The sequence below is a fragment of the Argopecten irradians genome, chromosome 7, assembly GCF_041381155.1.
Source record: "Argopecten irradians isolate NY chromosome 7, Ai_NY, whole genome shotgun sequence".
Lineage (NCBI taxonomy): Eukaryota > Metazoa > Mollusca > Bivalvia > Pectinida > Pectinidae > Argopecten > Argopecten irradians.
In genome coordinates this window covers 38,238,999-38,260,519 of record NC_091140.1, presented here as the reverse complement: position 1 = coordinate 38,260,519, position 21,521 = coordinate 38,238,999, and the positions used below count along the sequence as shown (strand labels likewise).

The 21,521-nt window shown below is 35.7% G+C and overlaps 2 protein-coding genes across 3 annotated transcripts in view; one reads left to right on the top strand and one right to left on the bottom strand.

Annotated features, from left to right (window-relative positions):
• Positions 1–21,521, bottom strand: part of LOC138328360 (arginine--tRNA ligase, cytoplasmic-like) — a 90,652-nt gene that overhangs the window by 59,240 nt on the left and 9,891 nt on the right. The window contains 1 exon segment of the mRNA XM_069275134.1: positions 20,929–21,038. Within this exon segment, the coding sequence (XP_069131235.1) occupies positions 20,929–21,038 (110 nt within the window).
• On the top strand, positions 1,310–4,447 carry LOC138328358 (uncharacterized). 2 transcript variants are annotated; one of them, XR_011209200.1, is made up of 3 exons: positions 1,310–1,410; positions 1,551–3,419; positions 3,595–4,447. XR_011209200.1 is itself a non-coding variant. In XM_069275133.1 (2 exons), exon 2 carries the CDS (start codon positions 1,608–1,610, stop codon positions 3,333–3,335), a length of 1,728 nt encoding a protein of 575 aa, XP_069131234.1. In that variant the 5' UTR covers positions 1,310–1,410; positions 1,551–1,607; the 3' UTR covers positions 3,336–4,447. The 2 variants fall into 2 exon arrangements, 1 of the variants encoding a protein (XP_069131234.1); XM_069275133.1 differs by having other exon boundaries at positions 1,551–4,447.

Below are 21,521 nucleotides of genomic sequence, written 5' to 3'. Positions count from 1 at the left end.
AATGTATAAAACAATATAATGGTTCCTAGTGTAAAGTCAAAGTTAAATGAAAAAACAACAAAAACTTGGATTTTGCTGCTTGAGGCCAGTTTCTCCCTTTAATGTATCAGGATATATAAATACAAGCTGTTGTAGCAATAATTGATTAAATGATTTGGGCATCAGTCAGTGGCCACTTATCATCATTTACATAATCTGAATCCATTGTATACCTCATATATACTAATACCGTCACAGTGACTCGGATGTTTGGGTAAGACCGACACTCGGCTAATTAATGAAGCACAAATAATTCAATACTTCAGGAATTTAATTGTTTTTCTCTCTGATTGTAGATGGAAAGCATTCAGCATTGATCAGACCGATTACGAGGATCGTATTGAACACACAGGAAGTCTATCTACTTGTGGACAAAGAGGCAGAAATATACAGGAAGTGCTATCAGTTGTTAGAAGGTGACTGTATACAGGGGGGAGGAGGAGAAACAATCTGTAAATCAATAAAACCTCAAAGTTACCAGCTCTGGATTCAGTGGGAATATAACCTTACAAATGCAAATACAGATCTTAAAACATCAACACAAAAAAGCAACATCGTGTAAATAGAACAACAGTTGTATGAGTTACATAAATATACACAGATTAAGGAATGTTTGAACATTCTAACTTCCGGTTAATAAACTTCAATAGAATATCAAGTTAATGACAAAGGGAGTTATCTTGGAATTCCGCGGCACATCTGTGAATATACCAGACAACATTGTAGGAAATCAATTAGGATTTCGCTCTCTCTTCGCTCTCTCTCTGCGCTATCTGCAATGTTTTTTCTGGATAAACACTTAGACGTGGGCAGAGGCCATCTTTGAGCTGTAATGGGCAATATCATAGTAAGTAAATAAGCTGGCTACGGAATTGGTGTGATCGCCTGTAGCTCAACATACGATTGCGGTGACATCAAAATCGTAGACAGAAATGATAGCAAGGGTTTCTGTAATGACTCGTCACCTACAAATTGGAGCCATCTGATCAAGTGTCATCATCTATCGTATAACACGAACTCTTAACCAACACCCTCAACATTTTACAGTAATAGCAAAATCATGTCGTCCCCGACGATAGGATGCCTCTCATCAGCCTCGCAATAATCCATATACAGACATCATGAGATAAAACATCGCAGATCCACTCACTCGGATTCTGTCAACTCAAATTCAATTATCCTTTGGAAGGAAACAGATTAAATGTTATAGCATTTTATGGATTTCAAATATAAAACAGCATTCTGGAGACTTGACGTTGAATTATTCTTTGCAAGGAAATGGTGGATTTAGAAAAATGATAAATATATGGAATGGTGATTATTGGTGCACATGGCCAAAGAACAGTTCTACATGAACAGTTGAGTGCTGACCTTATTACTATATAAGAGAATACGAGCTATAATCAAGACTAGAAAAATGATAAATATATGGAATGGTGATTATTGGTGCACATGGCCAAAGAACAGTTCTACATGAACAGTTGAGTGCTGATGAACAGTTGAGTGCTGACCTTATTACTATATAGGAGAATACGAGCTATAATCAAGACTAATTAAAGATTCCTGCCATGATGTATCCCATAGGGAATGATAGTGTGTCCATCCATCTGAACCAGAGTGAGACTAAATTGGAGCTCTACTCGATCGTGTTGTCCACCACCATGCTGTGTCTGGCGATGGTATTCGGTACGGGTGGTAACATCACTATCCTCCTGTCCTTGTGTTCTTACCGTCTGCTGAGGAAACATCACTATATCCTCATTGCCATGTTCCTTGTCACTTGCCTCGTTCTGGATATTGTGTGGTGTCCCATGGAGATCTATCATCTGATCCAGCATCACCATGACAACACAGTCGTGGACGCGACCTTCACCTTCGCGGGACAAAGTCTCTATATTTTCCTTGTCACTACAATTCTGTGCATACTTTCAATCGTAAGTGTTCAGAGTTTGTGTAAGTTATCATCCAGTTGGATTTCACGGCATTTTGTGCTGGGCTTGACATTGGCCATTAGCCTCATTCTGGTGCTTTGTGTGGCGGTGGGTTACGGGGTGTTGTCGTCGGTCAAGGAAGGTGATTCTAGGTCTGCAGAGTATCAGATTCTCAACGATGAATCCTACAACTACCGGATCATTGTGTACAGTTTCTCTCTATGGATAGCAATATCACTCGCTATGCTTATAACTCTTGTAATATGTCGACGTAAAACCGTTAAAGATCTCAATGAGGATATTGCGTCTGAGTACTCAGAACCCCCCACACCCGAAAGACTCAACATTCCAACACTTCTTATCAAAGGATCCGAGGAGGATGGAAGTGACAATGAAAAAGAAGAGGATAAAAAGTCAGTTTCAAACTCTCAAAGATTCCTAAGTATGCAGGGCGCCACATCAGCCAAGGAGGACAATATGTCCACTGTTGGTGAACTTCCGTCACCCTCAAAGTCAAAGATCTCGAGCAATCACCTGGGGGTTAACATGGCGGCAATTCTAGGTCGCAGACGCCACACCATAGGACAGATTGGTCCCACAGGGCTAGATGTGGGAGAGAAAACTAAACAGTACAACTATGTGAGGAAATTTTCAGTTGATATTGAGGCTCTACAAGCACAGCTTGAAAATCCTAAAGTGTATGGTGGTGCAATATCTTTTCGTTCAGACACTGAACTGCAAAAGTCGACGCAAAATGAGAATAAAATGAATTTGCCCCAGAGACCTCACACCCCTCTTTTAGATATGAGACTATCCGGTCTTCATAAAACACAGCTAGAGGAAAAAAACGAAGAGAATTCAGATGAGGATAATGACAATAAAGATGAAAATGGGAGTAACAATGGAGACTACACCATGGAAAACGCAAATCATGTTTGTGAGAAATTACAAAACTCGAGTCATGAGACACTAAGTCCCCCTATTATAACACTCTCTGAGACAACTGGGGATGAACTGAACGAGCCGCTGGCCCACAATAGGTTTAACAAGGGTATGGGTCACTACCGGCTGACCTGTTTACTATTGGTGACCTTTGTATGTTGTTTACTACCCATGTTTGTTACAGAGGCTGTGCGAGACCTGTTGTCACAGCGAGCCTATGTGAATATCCTAACATGCACAATGTCCCTATCTGTAGTACAAACTATCATATTCCCTCATATTCTCTTCTGTATGGATAACTTCACACACATTGCTGTGCACACTTTCTTTGGAAAGGTGCACGCACAGGTAATGCAGGTGTGTTATGGACATCACCAGGTACCAACGTCAGAGCAGGTAGATATATCTGTTACACAGGTGTGATCAGGTGTGAGCAATACAGGTGTGATCAGGTGAGATCAATGCAGGTGTGATCAATGCAAGTGTGATCAGATGTGATCAATACAGGTGTGATCAGGTGTGATCAATACAGGTGTAATCAGGTGAGATCAATACAGGTGTGATCATTACAGGTGTGATCAGGTGTGATCATTACAGGTGTGATCAGGTGAGATCAATACAGGTGTGATCAATACAGATGTGATCAATACAGGTGTGATCAATACAGATGTGATCAATACAGGTGTGATCAATACAGGTGTGATCAAGACAAATGCTATTTGAAATGCATGATCAGAGCAATTGAGTTTCTGACATGTATGATCAAGAAATGTATCCAGGAATTCTTTAGAGTTATGTGATCTACACATGATCATGAAATGTGTTAGAATGGACTGATCAAAATAAAGGTGATATGAGCTGGTGTTCATATAGTAAGATGGTTAGGTCCAGATAGGTGTGTTTTATGAGGGTAATAAAAATTGGTACTGTTTAGATCAATTTCAGACAATTTTGGTAATAATTATAGATATTTATATCTAAATTAGGATAGGTGTCTGCAGACAGGTACAGTGGAGACAGATGAAGGAATACAGGTGTGATTGTGACAGATAGATAAAGACAGGTGTGATTGAGACAGATAGATAAAGACAGGTGTAATTGTGACAGATAGATAAAGACAGGTGTAATTGTGACAGATAGATAAAGACAGGTGTGATTGTGACAGATAGATAAAGACAGGTGTGATTGAGACAGATAGATAAAGACAGGTGTGATTGTGACAGATAGATAAAGACAGGTGTGATTGTGACAGATAGATAAAGACAGGTGTGATTGTGACAGATAGATAAAGACAGGTGTGATTGTGACAGATAGATAAAGACAGGTGTGATTGTGACAGATAGATAAAGACAGGTGTGATTGTGACAGACAGATAAAGACAGGTGTGATTGTGACAGACAGATAAAGACAGGTGTGATTGTGACAGACAGATAAAGACAGGTGTGATTGAGACAGATAGATAAAGACAGGTGTGATTGTGACAGACAGATAAAGACAGGTGTGATTGTGACAGGTAGATAAAGACAGGTGTGATTGTGACAGGTAGATAAAACAGATGTGATTTGTGACAGACAGATAAAGACAGGTGTGATTGTGACAGATAGATAAAGACAGGTGTGATTGTGACAGATAGATAAAGACAGGTGTGATTGTGACAGATAGATAAAGACAGGTGTATTGTGATTGTGTGACAGATAGATAAAGACAGGTTGTTGTGACAGGTAGATAAAGACAGGTGTGATTGTGAAAGGTAGATACAGACAGGTGTAATTGTGACAGACAGATAAAGACAGGTGTGATTGTGACAGACAGATAAAGACAGGTTTATTGTCACAGGTAGATAAAGACAGGTGTGATTGTGACAGACAGATAAAGAGAGGTGTGATTGTGACAGACAGATGAAGACAGATGTAATTGTGACAGACAGATAAAGACAGATGTGATTGTGACAGACAGATAAAGACAGGTGTGATTGTGACAGGTAGATAAAGACAGGTGTGATTGTGACAGGTAGATAAAGACAGGTGTAATTGTGACAGACAGATAAAGACAGGTGTGATTGTGACAGACAGATAAAGACAGGTGTGATTGTGACAGGTAGATAAAGACAGGTGTGATTGTGACAGATAGATAAAGACAGGTGTGATTGTGACAGTAGATAAAGACAGGTGTGATTGTGACAGGTAGATAAAGACAGGTGTGATTGTGACAGAGTAGATAAAGACAGGTGTGATTGTGATGTGACAGACAGATAAAGACAGGTGTGATTGTGACAGGTAGATAAAGACAGGTGTGATTGTGACAGATAGATAAAGACAGGTGTGATTGTGACAGACAGATAAAGACAGGTGTGATTGTGACAGACAGATAAAGACAGGTGTGATTGTGACAGATAGATAAAGACAGGTGTGATTGTGACAGACAGATAAAGACAGGTGTGATTGTGACAGGTAGATAAAGACAGGTGTGATTGTGACAGATAGATAAAGACAGGTGTGATTGTGACAGATAGATAAAGACAGGTGTGATTGTGACAGACAGATAAAGACAGGTGTGATTGTGACAGACAGATAAAGACAGATGTAATTGAGACAGACAGATAAAGACAGGTGTGATTGTGACAGACAAACACAGGTGTGATTGTGACAGGTAGATAAAGACAGGTGTGATTGTGACAGGTAGATAAAGACAGGTGTGATTGTGACAGACAGATAAACACAGGTGTGATTGTGACAGGTAGACAAAGACAGGTGTGATTGTGACAGGTAGATAAAGACAGGTGTGATTGTGACAGACAGATAAAGACAGGTGTGATTGTGACAGATAGATAAAGACAGGTGTGATTGTGACAGGTAGATAAAGACAGGTGTGATTGTGACAGGTAGATAAAGACAGGTGTGATTGTGACAGATAGATAAAGACAGGTGTGATTGTGACAGGTAGATAAAGACAGGTGTGATTGTGACAGACAGATAAAGACAGGTGTGATTGTGACAGATAGATAAAGACAGGTGTGATTGTGACAGGTAGATAAAGACAGGTGTGATTGTGAAGTAGATAACAGGTGATTGTGACAGACAGATAACACAGGTGTGATTGTGACAGGTAGATAAAGACAGGTGTGATTGTGACAGGTAGATAAACACAGGTGTGATTGTGAAAGAGATAACACAGGTGTGATTGTGACAGGTAGATAAAGACAGGTGTGATTGTGACAGACAGATAAAGACAGGTGTGATTGTGACAGGTAGATAAAGACAGGTGTGATTGTGACAGACAGATAAAGACAGGTGTGATTGTGACAGGTAGATAAAGACAGGTGTGATTGTGACAGACAGATAAAGACAGGTGTGATTGTGACAGACAGATAAAGACAGGTGTGATTGTGACAGGTAGATAAAGACAGGTGTAATTGTGACAGACAGATAAAGACAGGTGTGATTGTGACAGACAGATAAAGACAGGTTTGATTGTGAAAGGTAGATAAAGACAGGTGTGATTGTGACAGATAGATAAAGACAGGTGTGATTGTGACAGGTAGATAAAGACAGGTGTGATTGTGACAGGTAGATAAAGACAGGTGTGATTGTGACAGACAGATAAAGACAGGTGTGATTGTGACAGGTAGATAAAGACAGGTGTGATTGTGACAGACAGATAAACACAGGTGTGATTGTGACAGGTAGATAAAGACAGGTGTGATTGTGACAGGTAGATAAAGACAGGTGTGATTGTGACAGATAGATAAAGACAGGTGTGATTGTGACAGACAGATAAAGACAGGTGTGATTGTGACAGGTAGATAAAGACAGGTGTGATTGTGACAGGTAGATAAAGACAGGTGTGATTGTGACAGACAGATAAAGACAGGTGTGATTGTGACAGGTAGATAAAGACAGGTGTGATTGTGACAGATAGATAAAGACAGGTGTGATTGTGACAGATAGATAAAGACAGGTGTGATTGTGACAGGTAGATAAAGACAGGTGTGATTGTGACAGATAGATAAAGACAGGTGTAATTGTGACAGACAGATAAAGACAGGTGTGATTGGACAGGTAAAGACAGGTGTGATTGTGACAGATAGATAAAGACAGGTGTAATTGTGACAGACAGATAAAGACAGGTGTGATTGTGACAGACAGATAAAGACAGGTGTGATTGTGACAGGTAGATAAAGACAGGTGTGATTGTGACAGGTAGATAAAGACAGGTGTGATTGTGACAGGTAGATAAAGACAGGTGTGATTGTGACAGATAGATAAAGACAGGTGTAATTGTGACAGGTAGATAAAGACAGGTGTGATTGTGACAGATAGATAAAGACAGGTGTAATTGTGACAGGTAGATAAAGACAGGTGTAATTGTGACAGGTAGATAAAGACAGGTGTGATTGAGACAGGTAGATAAAGACAGGTGTGAATGAGACAGGTAGATAAAGACAGGTGTGATTGTGACAGGTAGATAAAGACAGGTGTGATTGTGACAGGTGGATAAAGACAAGTGTGAATGAGATAGGTACTCAAAGACGGAGAAGAGTAAGACATATCTGATTGAGACAGGAATATTCAAACTGTTGTGATACAAATACGATTAGGACAGTTGTCTGTAGACAGGTATGATTTCGACAGGTATGAGATAGCTATTTATCAGTGATCATTTTAGTAAATTAGTATATTGCAATATTTGCAGAGGTGATCAGCCAAATTGAAAGGTTACATGTATGATATATAGGTCATAATATGAATGATGATCAAAAGTGAGCAGATTGAAATAGGTGTGTCCTTCTCAGCAGGTTGTAGAAAGTTTCTGATAATCTATCAAAGTTTTTGTAAGAGTAATTATTTTGTATAATTATAGAAACTAATATTGTCATGTTAATTAAGATAATGAATTATTCAATGTTTATAATATATGTTAAAAGGTGTTTAAATATATTTTAGATATATTTGAGAAAATACTGTGCATCAAAATGCAGTTTATAGTAAAATCAAATTGAATATTAATTGTCATTGTTGAGATATAATACAACTGTAATTAATTTCTATATTTACGCACTGTTATCAAATTAAACAAATGATGTTTATTGTGTTTTCCGACTCGGAGAAAATTTTGCAAGAAATTTTAAATGATTGTGAAAATCAAGAGAATTTTGTACAGTGAACAATCCCATTGAATGTTGTAAACAAATAATAACTTAAATAAATGTTGAAGTAATCTGTCTATAAAGCTTTTTAGGATAATATTGAAAGAGTATGAGTTGTCATTTTTCACTTCTTCCAAAAATTCTGAGAATATATATCTTAAAATTAATTTGCATAAACTTGACACTAAACCATTTTCTGAATTGTATGACAAGAACACAATAGTAAAATTAACATGATAGTTCTGTGGTGAAAAAAAATAATAACATCATCCTCCTTTAAATGATTAGTCTTAGAAATTTGATTGTTGCAATAAGACTTATTTGGGGAGCAAAGCAATTAAAACTCATTGAATTTCATATAATCAACTATGAAAAACAATTAATTTTTTTTTAATATATATCTTATTATCACATTACTAATTATCAACCTGTATTTTGAAGGATTTCAACGGAAACTTGAGCCAAGTCAGCCACATTATCCTAAAATCATTATGACACAGCATCATTGTTTGCTAACATCTCATTATTGTAAGTAATAATGTTACCAATGATTTCCTGCCTGCTAATGAGCTTCATATCACCAGGTCATATTCCACAAGTGACATAAATAAAAATGAGTCTCACCACATGAGTTTTTTAGCTGTAATACAGACATGTACGATAATGATTTCATCCTCAGATTGTAAACGCTTATTACGAAGACTAAGTCACCGGATATCAGCGGATAATATTTACTAACAGTACATGTAATCTGGTCAGGTCTCCAGCCTTAATGATGGCTTCCCTTGTACAGTATTTGTGCTCAGTTTTCTTTCTGTGCGATACATTTTTCATTTTCTATTTTTCCTGTATTAATCACTGTATATAATGGCCACCTTTGCAGCAGCACTTAGCTTTGTGATTAAGATGCCCTGTCATATTTACACATGCCCTGAGCTTCAGGATTGTGAGTTCAAATCCCACATTGGCCAGCTGCCATGCTATATAAATAGGTTGGTGGTTTTCCTCCAGGTACTCTGGATTTCCTTCACTATCAAACCTAGCACATCCTTAAATGACTCTGACTTTTAAATAAGAAGCTCAAAACACATAACAAAACAAAAGCTTCTCATTTGTACCATACTAATCAAGTAAATCAGCATTTATGTCATTAAACAATAGTTCTTTCTCAAAATTATTTCAAACCCATAATAAATACATTTATCCCATTTCAGACAATAATTTTGTATCCCTATTGATAAAAATGACGTCACGTAATATCCAAAGTATAGGCGTATTAGGTTAGTAGAAATTGTATTAGGTTTGGACGATAAAGTTAACGTTCTTTGCCCCTAACAACATAAGCAACAAGATGGCGGTCAAAAACCTTTCACAATGATAGCACTCAAGAGATGGAAACATAACATGTGAATAATAACGCTGATGACCACTTTCAAAAGCAAAACAAAATTGACAAGACTCTTCAGGATTATTTTACAAAAATGGGCAGAGTCATTCATTGAAGTGAGAATACTTAAGTTCGGAGTCATTTTAGTTTCCATACATAGTGCATTTTGCAGTTATTGAATTGAAAGGGCCTTCCATAGGTAAATTTGTTACACAGTTTGTAAGTGACCTATAATAGGGAAAAATAAGTGGGTGTTTAATAGATAATTTGGACTAGCCTTTCATAAAATTATTCAACAGAGTAATTAAGCCATAAATCAATTGGAAAAAGAAATCCAATAATTTTGAATATTTTCAGTCTGCATAAATATAGTTTGAAGTAAGTGAAATTGAAGCTTAAAAAAGCGGAAGGGGTGCTTATTTTGTCAAATACAGTACATGTATATCTGTGTAGAATGAACAATCGAATCAAGCACAAATACATGGGACATATATCTTCACCACATTTAAGTTGAACCGTATAGAAACATCAATGTGATTGTGCATTTAAAATCAGTTAATGAAAATCAATATTGATACAAGGAATACATCTATACCATACTCCTGAAGTAATTTAGTTTCACTTTCAGTACATAAATTTTTAATAAGAGGATGATTCACTGCTATACTACAGATTGAACTTAGTCATATTAAACCTTGTTGCCAAATCAAACAGATTCAGCAGTGGATCAAGCTCTTTTAATAATAGAAACAGATTTGAACATATATACTTGTTTACTGCCAAAACACCCCAGTTCAGCTGTCAGGGGCATTAATACTGGTAATAACACCATCACCGCCTTGAAATCTCAACTTGACATTAATTCGTTTTGTTTTGTAAAATGTGTCAAGGACATCTGTTGCATTGAACACAAAATAGTTGTGATCTGACTGAAGCTATGACAGAAAATAACAGCATCATGACATTATAGTCATCAAATAAAGCTTATAAATCAGACATGTGCACACACAAATCCAGTTTGATAGTTATTCTAGGGGATAATATTTCCAATGATTTTTCTTTCTCTTTCACTCATGACGATATGACACTGAAGCTTTACCAAATGATGTTAAAAAAAAAAAGCCAGACTACTACCTGACAAAGTAGTATTTCTGATTTCTAAATCGTAACTTTACTAGTCCTTGTTAGTTCTGTTATAAATTTTGGAGAATCTATGCCAAAACAATGCTTTGGTTTTCTTAGTGTAATGTCCTTAATTATCAGCAATAGTCATTTAGGATATATCGGGCTTGTTAGTGGAGAAAAGCTGGAGTACCCAGAGAAAAACTACCGACCAGGGGTCAGTACATGGAAACTGCATACGATGTGATTCAAACTTGTAATACAGAGGTACACGTGGACTCTGGGCTTATGGTAATATGTCTGGACATCTTAACCACTCAGCTACCTGTGATTATCAGTGCTTATAAGTATGCATCAGTGTCTTTTTTATTATACATCTAATACAAATGAAAATTAAGGATTCCTTCAATAAGCCTGCATTATCCTATGGAAGTTCATCCTGTATGCTAGTTCCCTTGGGAGTATCAATTCCTGTATTAGGAGCATGCCAAGTTCACCTGACTACGGAAGTCTTTATTTGGAAGAGAGATGGAGAAGATTAACACACAACCCCAACAATGATTCTCTATGTGACAGAAAAATCTAGCGTTGGAATCATTCACAGATGTCACCTTGGTGTCGCACCTCATCCAATAAACATGGAACACAAATGATTCCTCTAAAAGAACTTATTAACAAGGATTCTAATTAGTCGGAAAGATAACTTAATTACCCTGGTGCTAAAATAACAGCTGCATGTCATCAAAACCAGCAGAACAGAACAGAGGTGCATGATGCCACAACTACCAATGATATTACAGATAGGATTTTTTTTTTCGTTGTACAGGTAATTTACACCTGTGAACCCTATAACTAATCTCTGCATGATAATTGTCGACTTGTTTGTCATGGCTATTGATATTTGCATGCTGTCGTCTATTAAAACCGCTCCAATATCAACAGCATATTCTAGCTGTCTCTATCCCATAATACTAATTGAAGGTTTTTATTTCTCAAGTTTCAATGACCATTGACACTTGCGAACAGATGTTGTGTAAAATTACCTTTGATAACAAGTACAACGACAACTTGAGAATACGATCATGTAAGCAGAAACCATAATTTGAATTCAGAATCGACAAGACAAAACAGAAAGTAGAAAAAAAACCCAATGTAAACTCGAAAAAACACAACATAAAGACATATTCTGATACATGAACGAGAAATCATCAAGAGATGATGTCAGATATACCTTACAAGTTATGATATATATATTGTTATAACATACTGATTCGCAGATTATATTTCGATATAATGTTTGTGGTCAAGTTCATTTCCACAAACTTTATTAAAATATTCACGAATAGAATGGAAAGTGTCTCAAGTAAAATACCATATTTAGCTTAATTAATATGTGCCTGAAAATTTCTCTCTGCAAATACCAAAGAGGAAATTGTGAAATTTGATTTCAACAACAATAAACAATTATACAGTACTAACTTACCATATTCGACCCAATAAGTGCCCATGTCCCAAAGAACCCCTCACCCTTTTGAGACCACGGGCAATTTCAATTGTCTGGGCATACAAAAAGACCAAAACTTTTATTAAAAAATAATTTTGTCTTATTGCGCACCTTTTAATTTATTTTTTTTTTAATTTTAAAACACCCTGAGTGCTTATTGGGGCAATACAGTAATTGGTGTAATGGCATGTTATCAGAATGGGAGAAAAGACAGTGATATAGTGCTACTAAAATCAATTAATATTCGCATGTGATTTCGTGGATTACGTAGGCAATAAAAGAAATTGCGAAAATAAATCTCCGCGAAACTGTTTCAAAATACAGGTAAAAAAGAAATCCAGCTGTTTATATTGCCGAATTGAAAATCACATCAAAATATATCAACTTAACACGTATTTCCTAAATTGTACAAGGAAATGAAAGTTAAAAAACAATCTGAACATGAACTTTGGCATTAATTCAGCAAAAATGGATCAATAAGAATATTTCAGAAAAAAACAGTCAACATTTCAAGGCCTCAGAACAAAGTGTGTAAGATAAGGTATTCACATTTATAGATAGGGAACAGTAAATATGTTTTATAGATTTACAGGTAAAACACACCTGAAACCCACAACCACACCTATATATAGAGGAATCTTTGTTTTTCTTTGGTTTGATACAATAAACATATCCTAGGTAAGTAACGTTAACAATGCATTAATTTACGTGCAGTCTAGAGGATGACCCAGTATATATAGACATGAAAATAAGATTTATTTATACTTGTGAAGCGTGATTTTGAAGCCACAACTCGGATGATACGGTAGGCATAAAAAAACATGCCGATCTATTTAATGTGTTCCGTTTTTCATTGTCAATATTTAGCATTATTTTATAACTAAGAAATGGCCTGTACTTAACCAATTTCAAATTAGTCCTATAAATTTACCTTCGATTTCTTTACGATTAGAGTCAGTCGGATTATCGCCCTATGTAAGCCGGGTATTCTCGATATGTTTATCCATAAAATACGGTCCCATTTATTGGTAGTAATGCTACTGAAAGTTAATATGTGTACCTGCATTGTGATTTTAAAAGTTTTGAAGCCACATATAGTGAGAAAATGTCTCCAAATCAATCTTTCATGTTCCAAGATTAAAACGTCAAAACTGGTTATACGGCAACATTACATACGCCATGCCAGCGAGAATGTGTTGTAAAAATATTACATGCATACATTGTCTGAAAATAATCTTGCACAGATAATTCCAGGCCGTGTGAAGTCAGTAATTAGGTAATGATTTTGTTCATAGCTGAACAAATCTTCTATATATCAAAACAAGCTGATTTTGTTATGATCAAAATTTCCGATTACATTTGAAAACCCGATCCAAACATTAAAAAATTAAAGCGAATACAAATCACGGAAATATATTGACACAATTATTTCTTGAATAATGCATGACAATAAATATCCAATAGCAGGTCTGTTTTCCATTAATATAATTCAGTTTAATTTACTGGCTTGCTGATTGGCACGAAAGCCCCAACCTGTTTATAAAGGCAACCTGTCTATAGTGACCGTTTTTTGTGTCTCCCCTTCAGTGGTCATTATAGACAGGTTTGACTGTAGGTTCAATACATGTGCTTACCCTCTATAAGCCTCTGGTTTTTATCTCATTGTTCAAATCTGTGTTTTGTATGTTTCTGCTGAGACTTGTTTAATTTTGACTGACAAAAATCTTCAGGATTATACTGTCTTTCCTTAAAAAAAAAAAAAAAAATATGGTTTACACAAGACCTCCATCAGCCTCAATCCTTTGAAATCTTCTAATGGTTTGTAATGTGATACATTTTTAGATTTAATGAATCATGGCTTCGTCCTCTTTGCTGACAATCCAGAGCAGGTCGACATGCAAAGGCGTAATTCTCTCCAGAGTGAATAAAAAACAAGCTTTAACAAAACAAGCCCAATCAATAGCGTTTGTCCATCAACATCAGCAATATCAGATAGACAGTCAGGAAACCTTACAAATGTCAACAATCAGGAGAGCTGAACAAGATTGCTATCTCCTCAGCTCATCTCTCGTTACTTACATCTGCTTTCTGGGCTCTTATTATTCCCACCCAAGCGCCATCTAGTTGTGTTCCTTTTCACAAAAATCTAATTATGTATCAATTTGATCAACCAGTCATTTTGAGGCAAAAATTCTGTTTTTTGTTTTGTTTTGTTAGAAAATTCTATCAACGGATGATACAAAAATATTGCTATACAAAATTCCTCCATTGTGATAAAGAATATTTCACATACTTTTATATGTAATATATAGTTCCAATAGAAAGAAAGCCAAGAACATGAATTAATCAAATTTAAGTTTACACCATAATAATTAAAATCACATGTAACACAAAAAAAACATAGAGAGAAAAAAATTGTCTTTCGAGGACCCACATACCGTATCTTCCCTATTAAGAGTGCCTTCTCTAATAAGGGCGCCCCAACGTTTTTTGCTAAAAAAAAGCTAATTTCATACAATTTTTGTGCCAGATTGTTACGATTTATCTTTGCAGACGCTAATGAAATACACTTTCACATCAATCCAATGCTTATAATAACAGATATCCAATCAGCTTGTATAAACACTAAAATTTATTGCATTGGACAACTTAGGACATCTTTGCCAAGTACTTACACATAGAAACAGCGAGAACGACATGTTCAAAATAAAACGTGTCACTTGAATGCCCCACATACGTGTATGGATGATGACTAAAGGCAACAACATTTTGGTGATGTCTATACATGTTTTATGAATACCGGTATTTACTGTATACCTATGATAAAGGTTCCTAAATAACAGGAATATTATCATTTCTAAGCATTTTATTGTGTGCTCTTGTTGGTATTTCCCATCTGCCACAAAATGAAAGTAGCGATCGGAAGCACCGTCCACCATTTTGTGTACCCATGGTAAACAAACAGGGGCTAGCATGAAATGCAAAAATTCCGTGAAACAGACATATTTAACCAATGTTTCATACTTCCGTTGCATACATTTCATCATTATTATGTTATTTCAATACTTACTTGACTTCAAAACGAAAGTTGGTTATAGTAAGTTTCAGAAAAATACGAAACTAAAAGCAAGATGACTATAGTCTGTTTCAGAAAAAAAAACCAACTAAAAATGGTCTCAAATAACGCCCCCCCCCCCCCCCCCCCCCCCCCCCCCAGCCATTTACCTGCATTTACCCGGCGCCCTCAAATTCTCTGAAGAGGTCAATACTAAGTTGCCACAGCAAACTTCTTTTAGTCATATGGATTACTTCTGACAAAATCTAGTGTCATTCAAAAATTAAATGTTGATATGCTTATATTTTAACACACTGACCATGCATTCTTTTTATCCTGCAACATTACAAAAATGCATATGATTTTTATATTTAGAAGTATTACATAATATTAGCATATCTTTATTTGTATTACAATGTTCAACAAACATCATATATAATATGCTACCCTTTTCATAGGGGGAGAATGTTGGAGAGCTGGGCATACAAATAACCTAGGTAAGTATATAAACTACGACGGTTGAAAAAAAATGGTATATGTTACGCATCACTGCATCGGCAACACCTACTAATTTGTACATGACCTCTCCAACAATGTGAATCTAATCCTGGACTTTTGCACCATAATTACCTCTTCACCCTAAGCCGAACCTGTCACATACGATTGGCGACACCCGAATGTAATTGAAGGATGTTAGGCGCAGTTCCATGTCTCACATCTTACACTTTCAATGAATACTCAATAACATGTTGTTTCCTTCCGAGCGACCTCAAAGCCTTGTCAAGACCCTATCAATAATACGGACTCTAGGGCAAGGAAACTGAAACCTCTTAAAACCACCACCAACTCTTCAGGAGAATCAGACATGGTCATTTAGTTTGTGTTGAAGCTCTATTTAACATTTTTTGAATCAATTTCTGTCATGGTTTCATCACATTTCTAACAAAGCAATGTTTTTAAGAAACTAAATTTCAAATATTTTTTTCATTAAATTTTCAATTGACCATTGATGGACAATGGCAATTATATGCTACGTTATAACCATGAATTCGTTCTAAGCATGTTTTTATTGTTATGTACATGTAAGCGTGTTAACTGTATTAAATTTAACATTTTCCACTAAAACTGTTCAAGAGAATCTTATTTTTTCTTTACTTAATTAAATGTGCTTGTTATATCGAGCTTACATGTAATTATTCCATATTTGCATATTACAAAGTTATCTTCCCTTGAGGGTAGGTAACTCTGTAATATGCAAAGACAGAGTTATCTGCCCTTGAGGGTAGGTAACTCTGTAATATGCAAAGACGGAGTTATCTGCCCTTGAGGGTAGGTAACTCTGTAAAATGCAAATACGGAATATATAAAATTTCCTATTTCTGCCTATTTCAAAAATCATCTTTTTGTGACTGTATTATAATGTCCAACAATATCAACACAATAAACATGCAAAATTAGATAGACTGTATGGGGATTAAAACCAGAGGAAAATTATCCTACCTAAAAACACTATCAATTAAAGCATTAAGAGACATTTGGAAAGTTTGTACCAGCTTGACGACATAGGAATGAATCTATACCTTGTCCACAGCAAGTCTAAGTGGTTACTTGGACACGAGTGTGTGTTGTAATGAAAGTCAATGAAAACACCTAATAAGCGTCTCTCTGATGTTTGCATGTGTTCTATGAGATAAGAGGATTTGCCGGGGATAATTACGGATTCCATGGTGTACGAAGGTGGAACCACAACAACATCAATCTATACAGGTAAATAGTTCATCAGGTAATATCTCTTTTCTGACAGGTGAGACAGAAACGTCAAGACAGAGAATGAAAACAGAGTCTTCAAAATAGAAACATAAAATACAGTCCATCCTCATTATACTGCCATCTTTTGACCAGGGCTATTTTGGCGTTATAACGAGTGTCAAAACAATATTGTTGAATTTGAAGAAAAAAAAAACTTTACTGAATAACATGTACATCTAATCTTAAATCGACTATTATCAGGTATGTATTTATGTATAATTAATAAAATCATCCAAGTTTGATTTTCAAGTTTGATATATTATTACAGATAAACAAATATCACTATTTATCTTAATAACCGAAAAAATTAATTTGTTCTTTGGCAACATAAGAGGTCAACTGACCTTAACGGTCAAATATCAGGCCTTGTAGTTATGAATAAGAAGTCATTTAATGATTCTAGCCTATTTTATCCCAGTGATAAAATCAACAGTTAATTTCAACTAACTTGTAGCCTGTCATCCAGCATGCTACCTGCCCAATATCTGGTCTCTAGGCCTCTTAGTTATTGACAAGAAGTCGTTTTAAGACTTCAGCCTGTTTCACTCCTTTGACCTTAAACAATGATCAATATCTGGTCTCTAGGCCTCTTAGTTATTGACAAGAAGTCGTTTTAAGACTTCAGCCTGTTTAACTCCTCTGACCTTAAACGATGATCAATGTCATTCATTTGAACAAACTTGATAACTCTTTATCCAGCATGCTAAAGGCCTTAAATATCAGGTCTCTAGGCCTCTTAAATATTGACAAGAATTCATTACAAGATTTTAGTCTATTTGACCTCTGCGACCTTGAATGAAGGTCAAGGATATTCATTTGAAAAAAAAAAAACTTGGTAACCCTTCACCCAGCATGCTACAGATCCAAAATCAGGTCTGCAGGCCTCTTAGTTACTGACAAGACTTCATTTAAAGATTTAAGCTTATTTAGTACCCTGGGTCTTTGGGGTTTTGAAAAGAAGTTGTTTGAATGAAAACTTATGGACAGTGCACAACACACTGAATATGGAAGATGGAATGACGGCGATGGATGACACACAATCATACAGGTTCACTTTCACTTCACTGCACGGCAAAACAGCGAAATGAACCTTCAATGTTAACTCAGACTTACACAGGAAATCTTGTGTTTGTTTGGTGTTGTAACTTGATCTTAGGCCATCAATAGAGGTGTTCTGACGTAATAATCGCTGTTGATAAACATCTTTTTTTTTTTTTTTTAATTATTTTTCGAAATATAATAGGCCTTTAAAGAGACTCATTACACAGCAAAATTTATTTTTTATACAGAAGACACATTAAAATCAGAATACAGAGGAATCTGTTTAGGACCCTTACAGGAGATTAACCGGTACACTTTAAAATAATCAATGCTATTGTGATGTTCTAAAGGAAAATTAAAAACCTAATCAAAGAGAATGTGACAATTTACTTCACAAAAACTTGTTCCACTGCTCGCAGGAAAACGTCTGTCTAAATTACATCATATAATAGCTGCCATAAAAGCCAGTGAACAATTCAACAGGCAACAATTCAGGGAGTTAAGTACAGTTCTATACATAGGCAGCCAAACTGATATAATTACAAAATTTTACCTGAGGGAATTTTCTGCAATAAAATGATGCACATATAATCTGCAGCTGGTAACCATAGCAACTGTAGAGATCGTGATGTGTTGAATTTGAGAATGTGCAAAGGGAAATAACTCTTGCTTTAACTTGTACAGCTGTAAGACCATGACTCTAGTATTACTGATGGGTTTTGTTGGTAGGAGGTGTTGGACATGATAATTTACAGACATTGGTCACCTTGGTCTTCAATATTCGCCGTAATTAGCGCTCAGGCCATTTAAAACAAGAGATCCCAGAGGGATCTTGGCGCCCACCAAAGAATGATCTCTGTCGGACAATGAAAAGAGGGATCTTTTCCCTGCTTTTCAAACTTTTTCAAACACACGACATATAAAATTTGAGACAGATCGCTATAGTACTTTCTAAGAAATAGTGGTAACAAACTTCAACAATGAAATCCAAGATGGCGGCTGTGCAGCCATCTTGTTGACCTATCAGTTACAAAATGCAATATGCACACCTAGAGTGCTAGCGGGGGACTTGCACATAAAATTTGAAAGACCCCTTCAGTACTTTTTTTAGAAATAGCAATAACAAACTTTAACTATCAATAATACTTTCTGAGAAATAGTGGTAACAAACTTCCACTACCAAAATCCGTTGACAGATCGTTATCAAAACACATTATGCACAACTAGGTCCCTAGGGGAACCTACACATGAAATTTGAGAAAGATCCCTTCTGTACTTTCTAAGAAATGGTGGTAACAAACTTTAACTATCAAAATCTGGCAGCCATCTTGTTGACCAATCAGTTCCAAAATGCAATTTGCACATCAAGGTCCCTAGTGAGATAAAGTGAGATTATACTCACAAAATTTAAAAGTATTTTAAATGTATGTGAATCTATTCGAATTCATTGTCTATGGTATAAGATATAAAGGCTACGTACACCACATGCCATTTACACGTCTGTGTGTCAGAAAGCAAAGACTTGTGGTACACCACATGCCATTTACACGTCTGTGTGTCAGAAAGCAAAGACTTGTGGAAATGGTCAATGAAACACACAATATACAAAATAACAATTATATCAGTTCAAAAAATGTTCACAACTATTTGTTATCATAGTTTTTAATGCCAAGAACTTAGATGATAATGATCTTTGGTTAGGCATCTTGAAACATAATTTGCCACACAACAAATCAAGAGTGGGATACACATAGCTATATGCATACATAGTACACAATTAAAGATGGCGTCCTGTTTCGTATTTTGAAAAAGAAATTCTTGTATTTAATATTTTTAACGTAATTATATTTTAAAAACACCTATAAAATATAACATACGAAGTATTTATTATAATACATGTATATTACATAAAAGCCTTTAAACGATTACAAGGTAAAGGGGAGTAACTCGTACGTGACAATTTAATTGCCTAAGAACACGGAATTCGGCAGTCCGGAAAACAACCGTTTAGGCTGGAAACGAAGGTGTCTGGATTATCGAGGGTCCACTGTATATAATGTAACATCAACTAGAATTGTAAAATGTGTGAGCTTGTAAAGCATTTACACTAGGCATATATATGTATGAAAATCTGTTGGAAACTTCTTGTGGTTTTCACAAAATAGCAGTGTAGCTAGATTAATTTAAAGTAAGAGAACAATGCAATGGATATATACTTTAGATATTATTATATATATATATATATATATATGGATATATAGTTGCTTATATTCGGAAGGGTTTTATTTTGACTAAATTTACGGATTCGAACAAATACAACAAAATCTAATAACATGTGGAATTTTTCATGTTTAAATCATGGATTTACATAACACATGCTGTCACAAAAATGATACTTTCAAAGGCTACATACAGAGTGATTTGTGAAAATAAACCGTCACAAATAATTTTCAAACAGTAAATCACCAAATTCAAGAACTAGAATAAGATACAGTAGATAGAGTTTAAAGCACACATGAAGAAATCTACCAGAACTAGAAACATCTGCAAGAACTTAATTCCTCTTGCCTCAATATACAAGTAGGACAGGATAGGACGAGTTGGGACAGGAGAGGACAGTAACAGACGGAATGGGACACTATGTACACCTCATGCTATAAGTCTCTGTTTGTGGCGACATTATCATGTTCCAATCTATATTTGCCAATAACAGTACAATAACATATTAAGAACCGGTATAATGTTGTTAAATCAGGTACAATTGTTTGATTTCATAGTGGGACCACAAACTTTAAATTTGGGAATTCTAGTGGTTCTCTGAAAAACAAAACTCAAGGAAACGCTTTCTCGCCACATATATATATATATATGTGCCACATATATATATATATATATGTGTGGATCAAAATTAAGACAGGAAAGAAATGAACATAGAAAATGTATTCCACTTACTTGTCTTCTCCGAGTACAACTCCGAACATCACATGTTCTACACGGACTTGTTTAGGGTCGTACCAACCCGCCATGACACCAGCGTCAAAGATCGACTGTAGATGCAGATTCTACAACAAACATTCAAGCAAGGTCTACAGTATTGACTGCCAAAAATTGAAGTATAATAAAATCTAAAACAAAACATTAAACAATTTTTTTACTACTTTTAAATGAACAATTTACCATATCGTTGCACTAAAATGTAACAATCTAGAGTCAAATCTGTCTTTAGCGACTACTACTCAAGGGAAATGGAAAGGTGGTCTCTTAATAGAGTAGCTCAGGTAAAGGGGGTAACTAGTTTGATGATGTAAAATATGGGTTGTCATTCACTGGATAAAGCTTTATGCATGTTTATGGTCGTGGTAAAGATATTTTTTGTGATCAGAGGAAGGAAATTATGTGGTCGCTGGTCGCGTTAGAGAGATGATGGCTTCATAGAGTAAAAATTGAAGTAGTCGTTTAGAACAGAGGGTCGCTTAATAGAGATGGTCATTAGTGCAGATTTGACTGTATCACAATCTATTAATCTATATAAAACTTTAGAAGTA

What these genes read in the sequence shown, in the direction of transcription:
- LOC138328358 (XM_069275133.1), top strand. Translation starts at nt 1,608, where the DNA reads ATGATGTATCCCATAGGGAATGATAGTGTGTCCATCCATCTGAACCAG.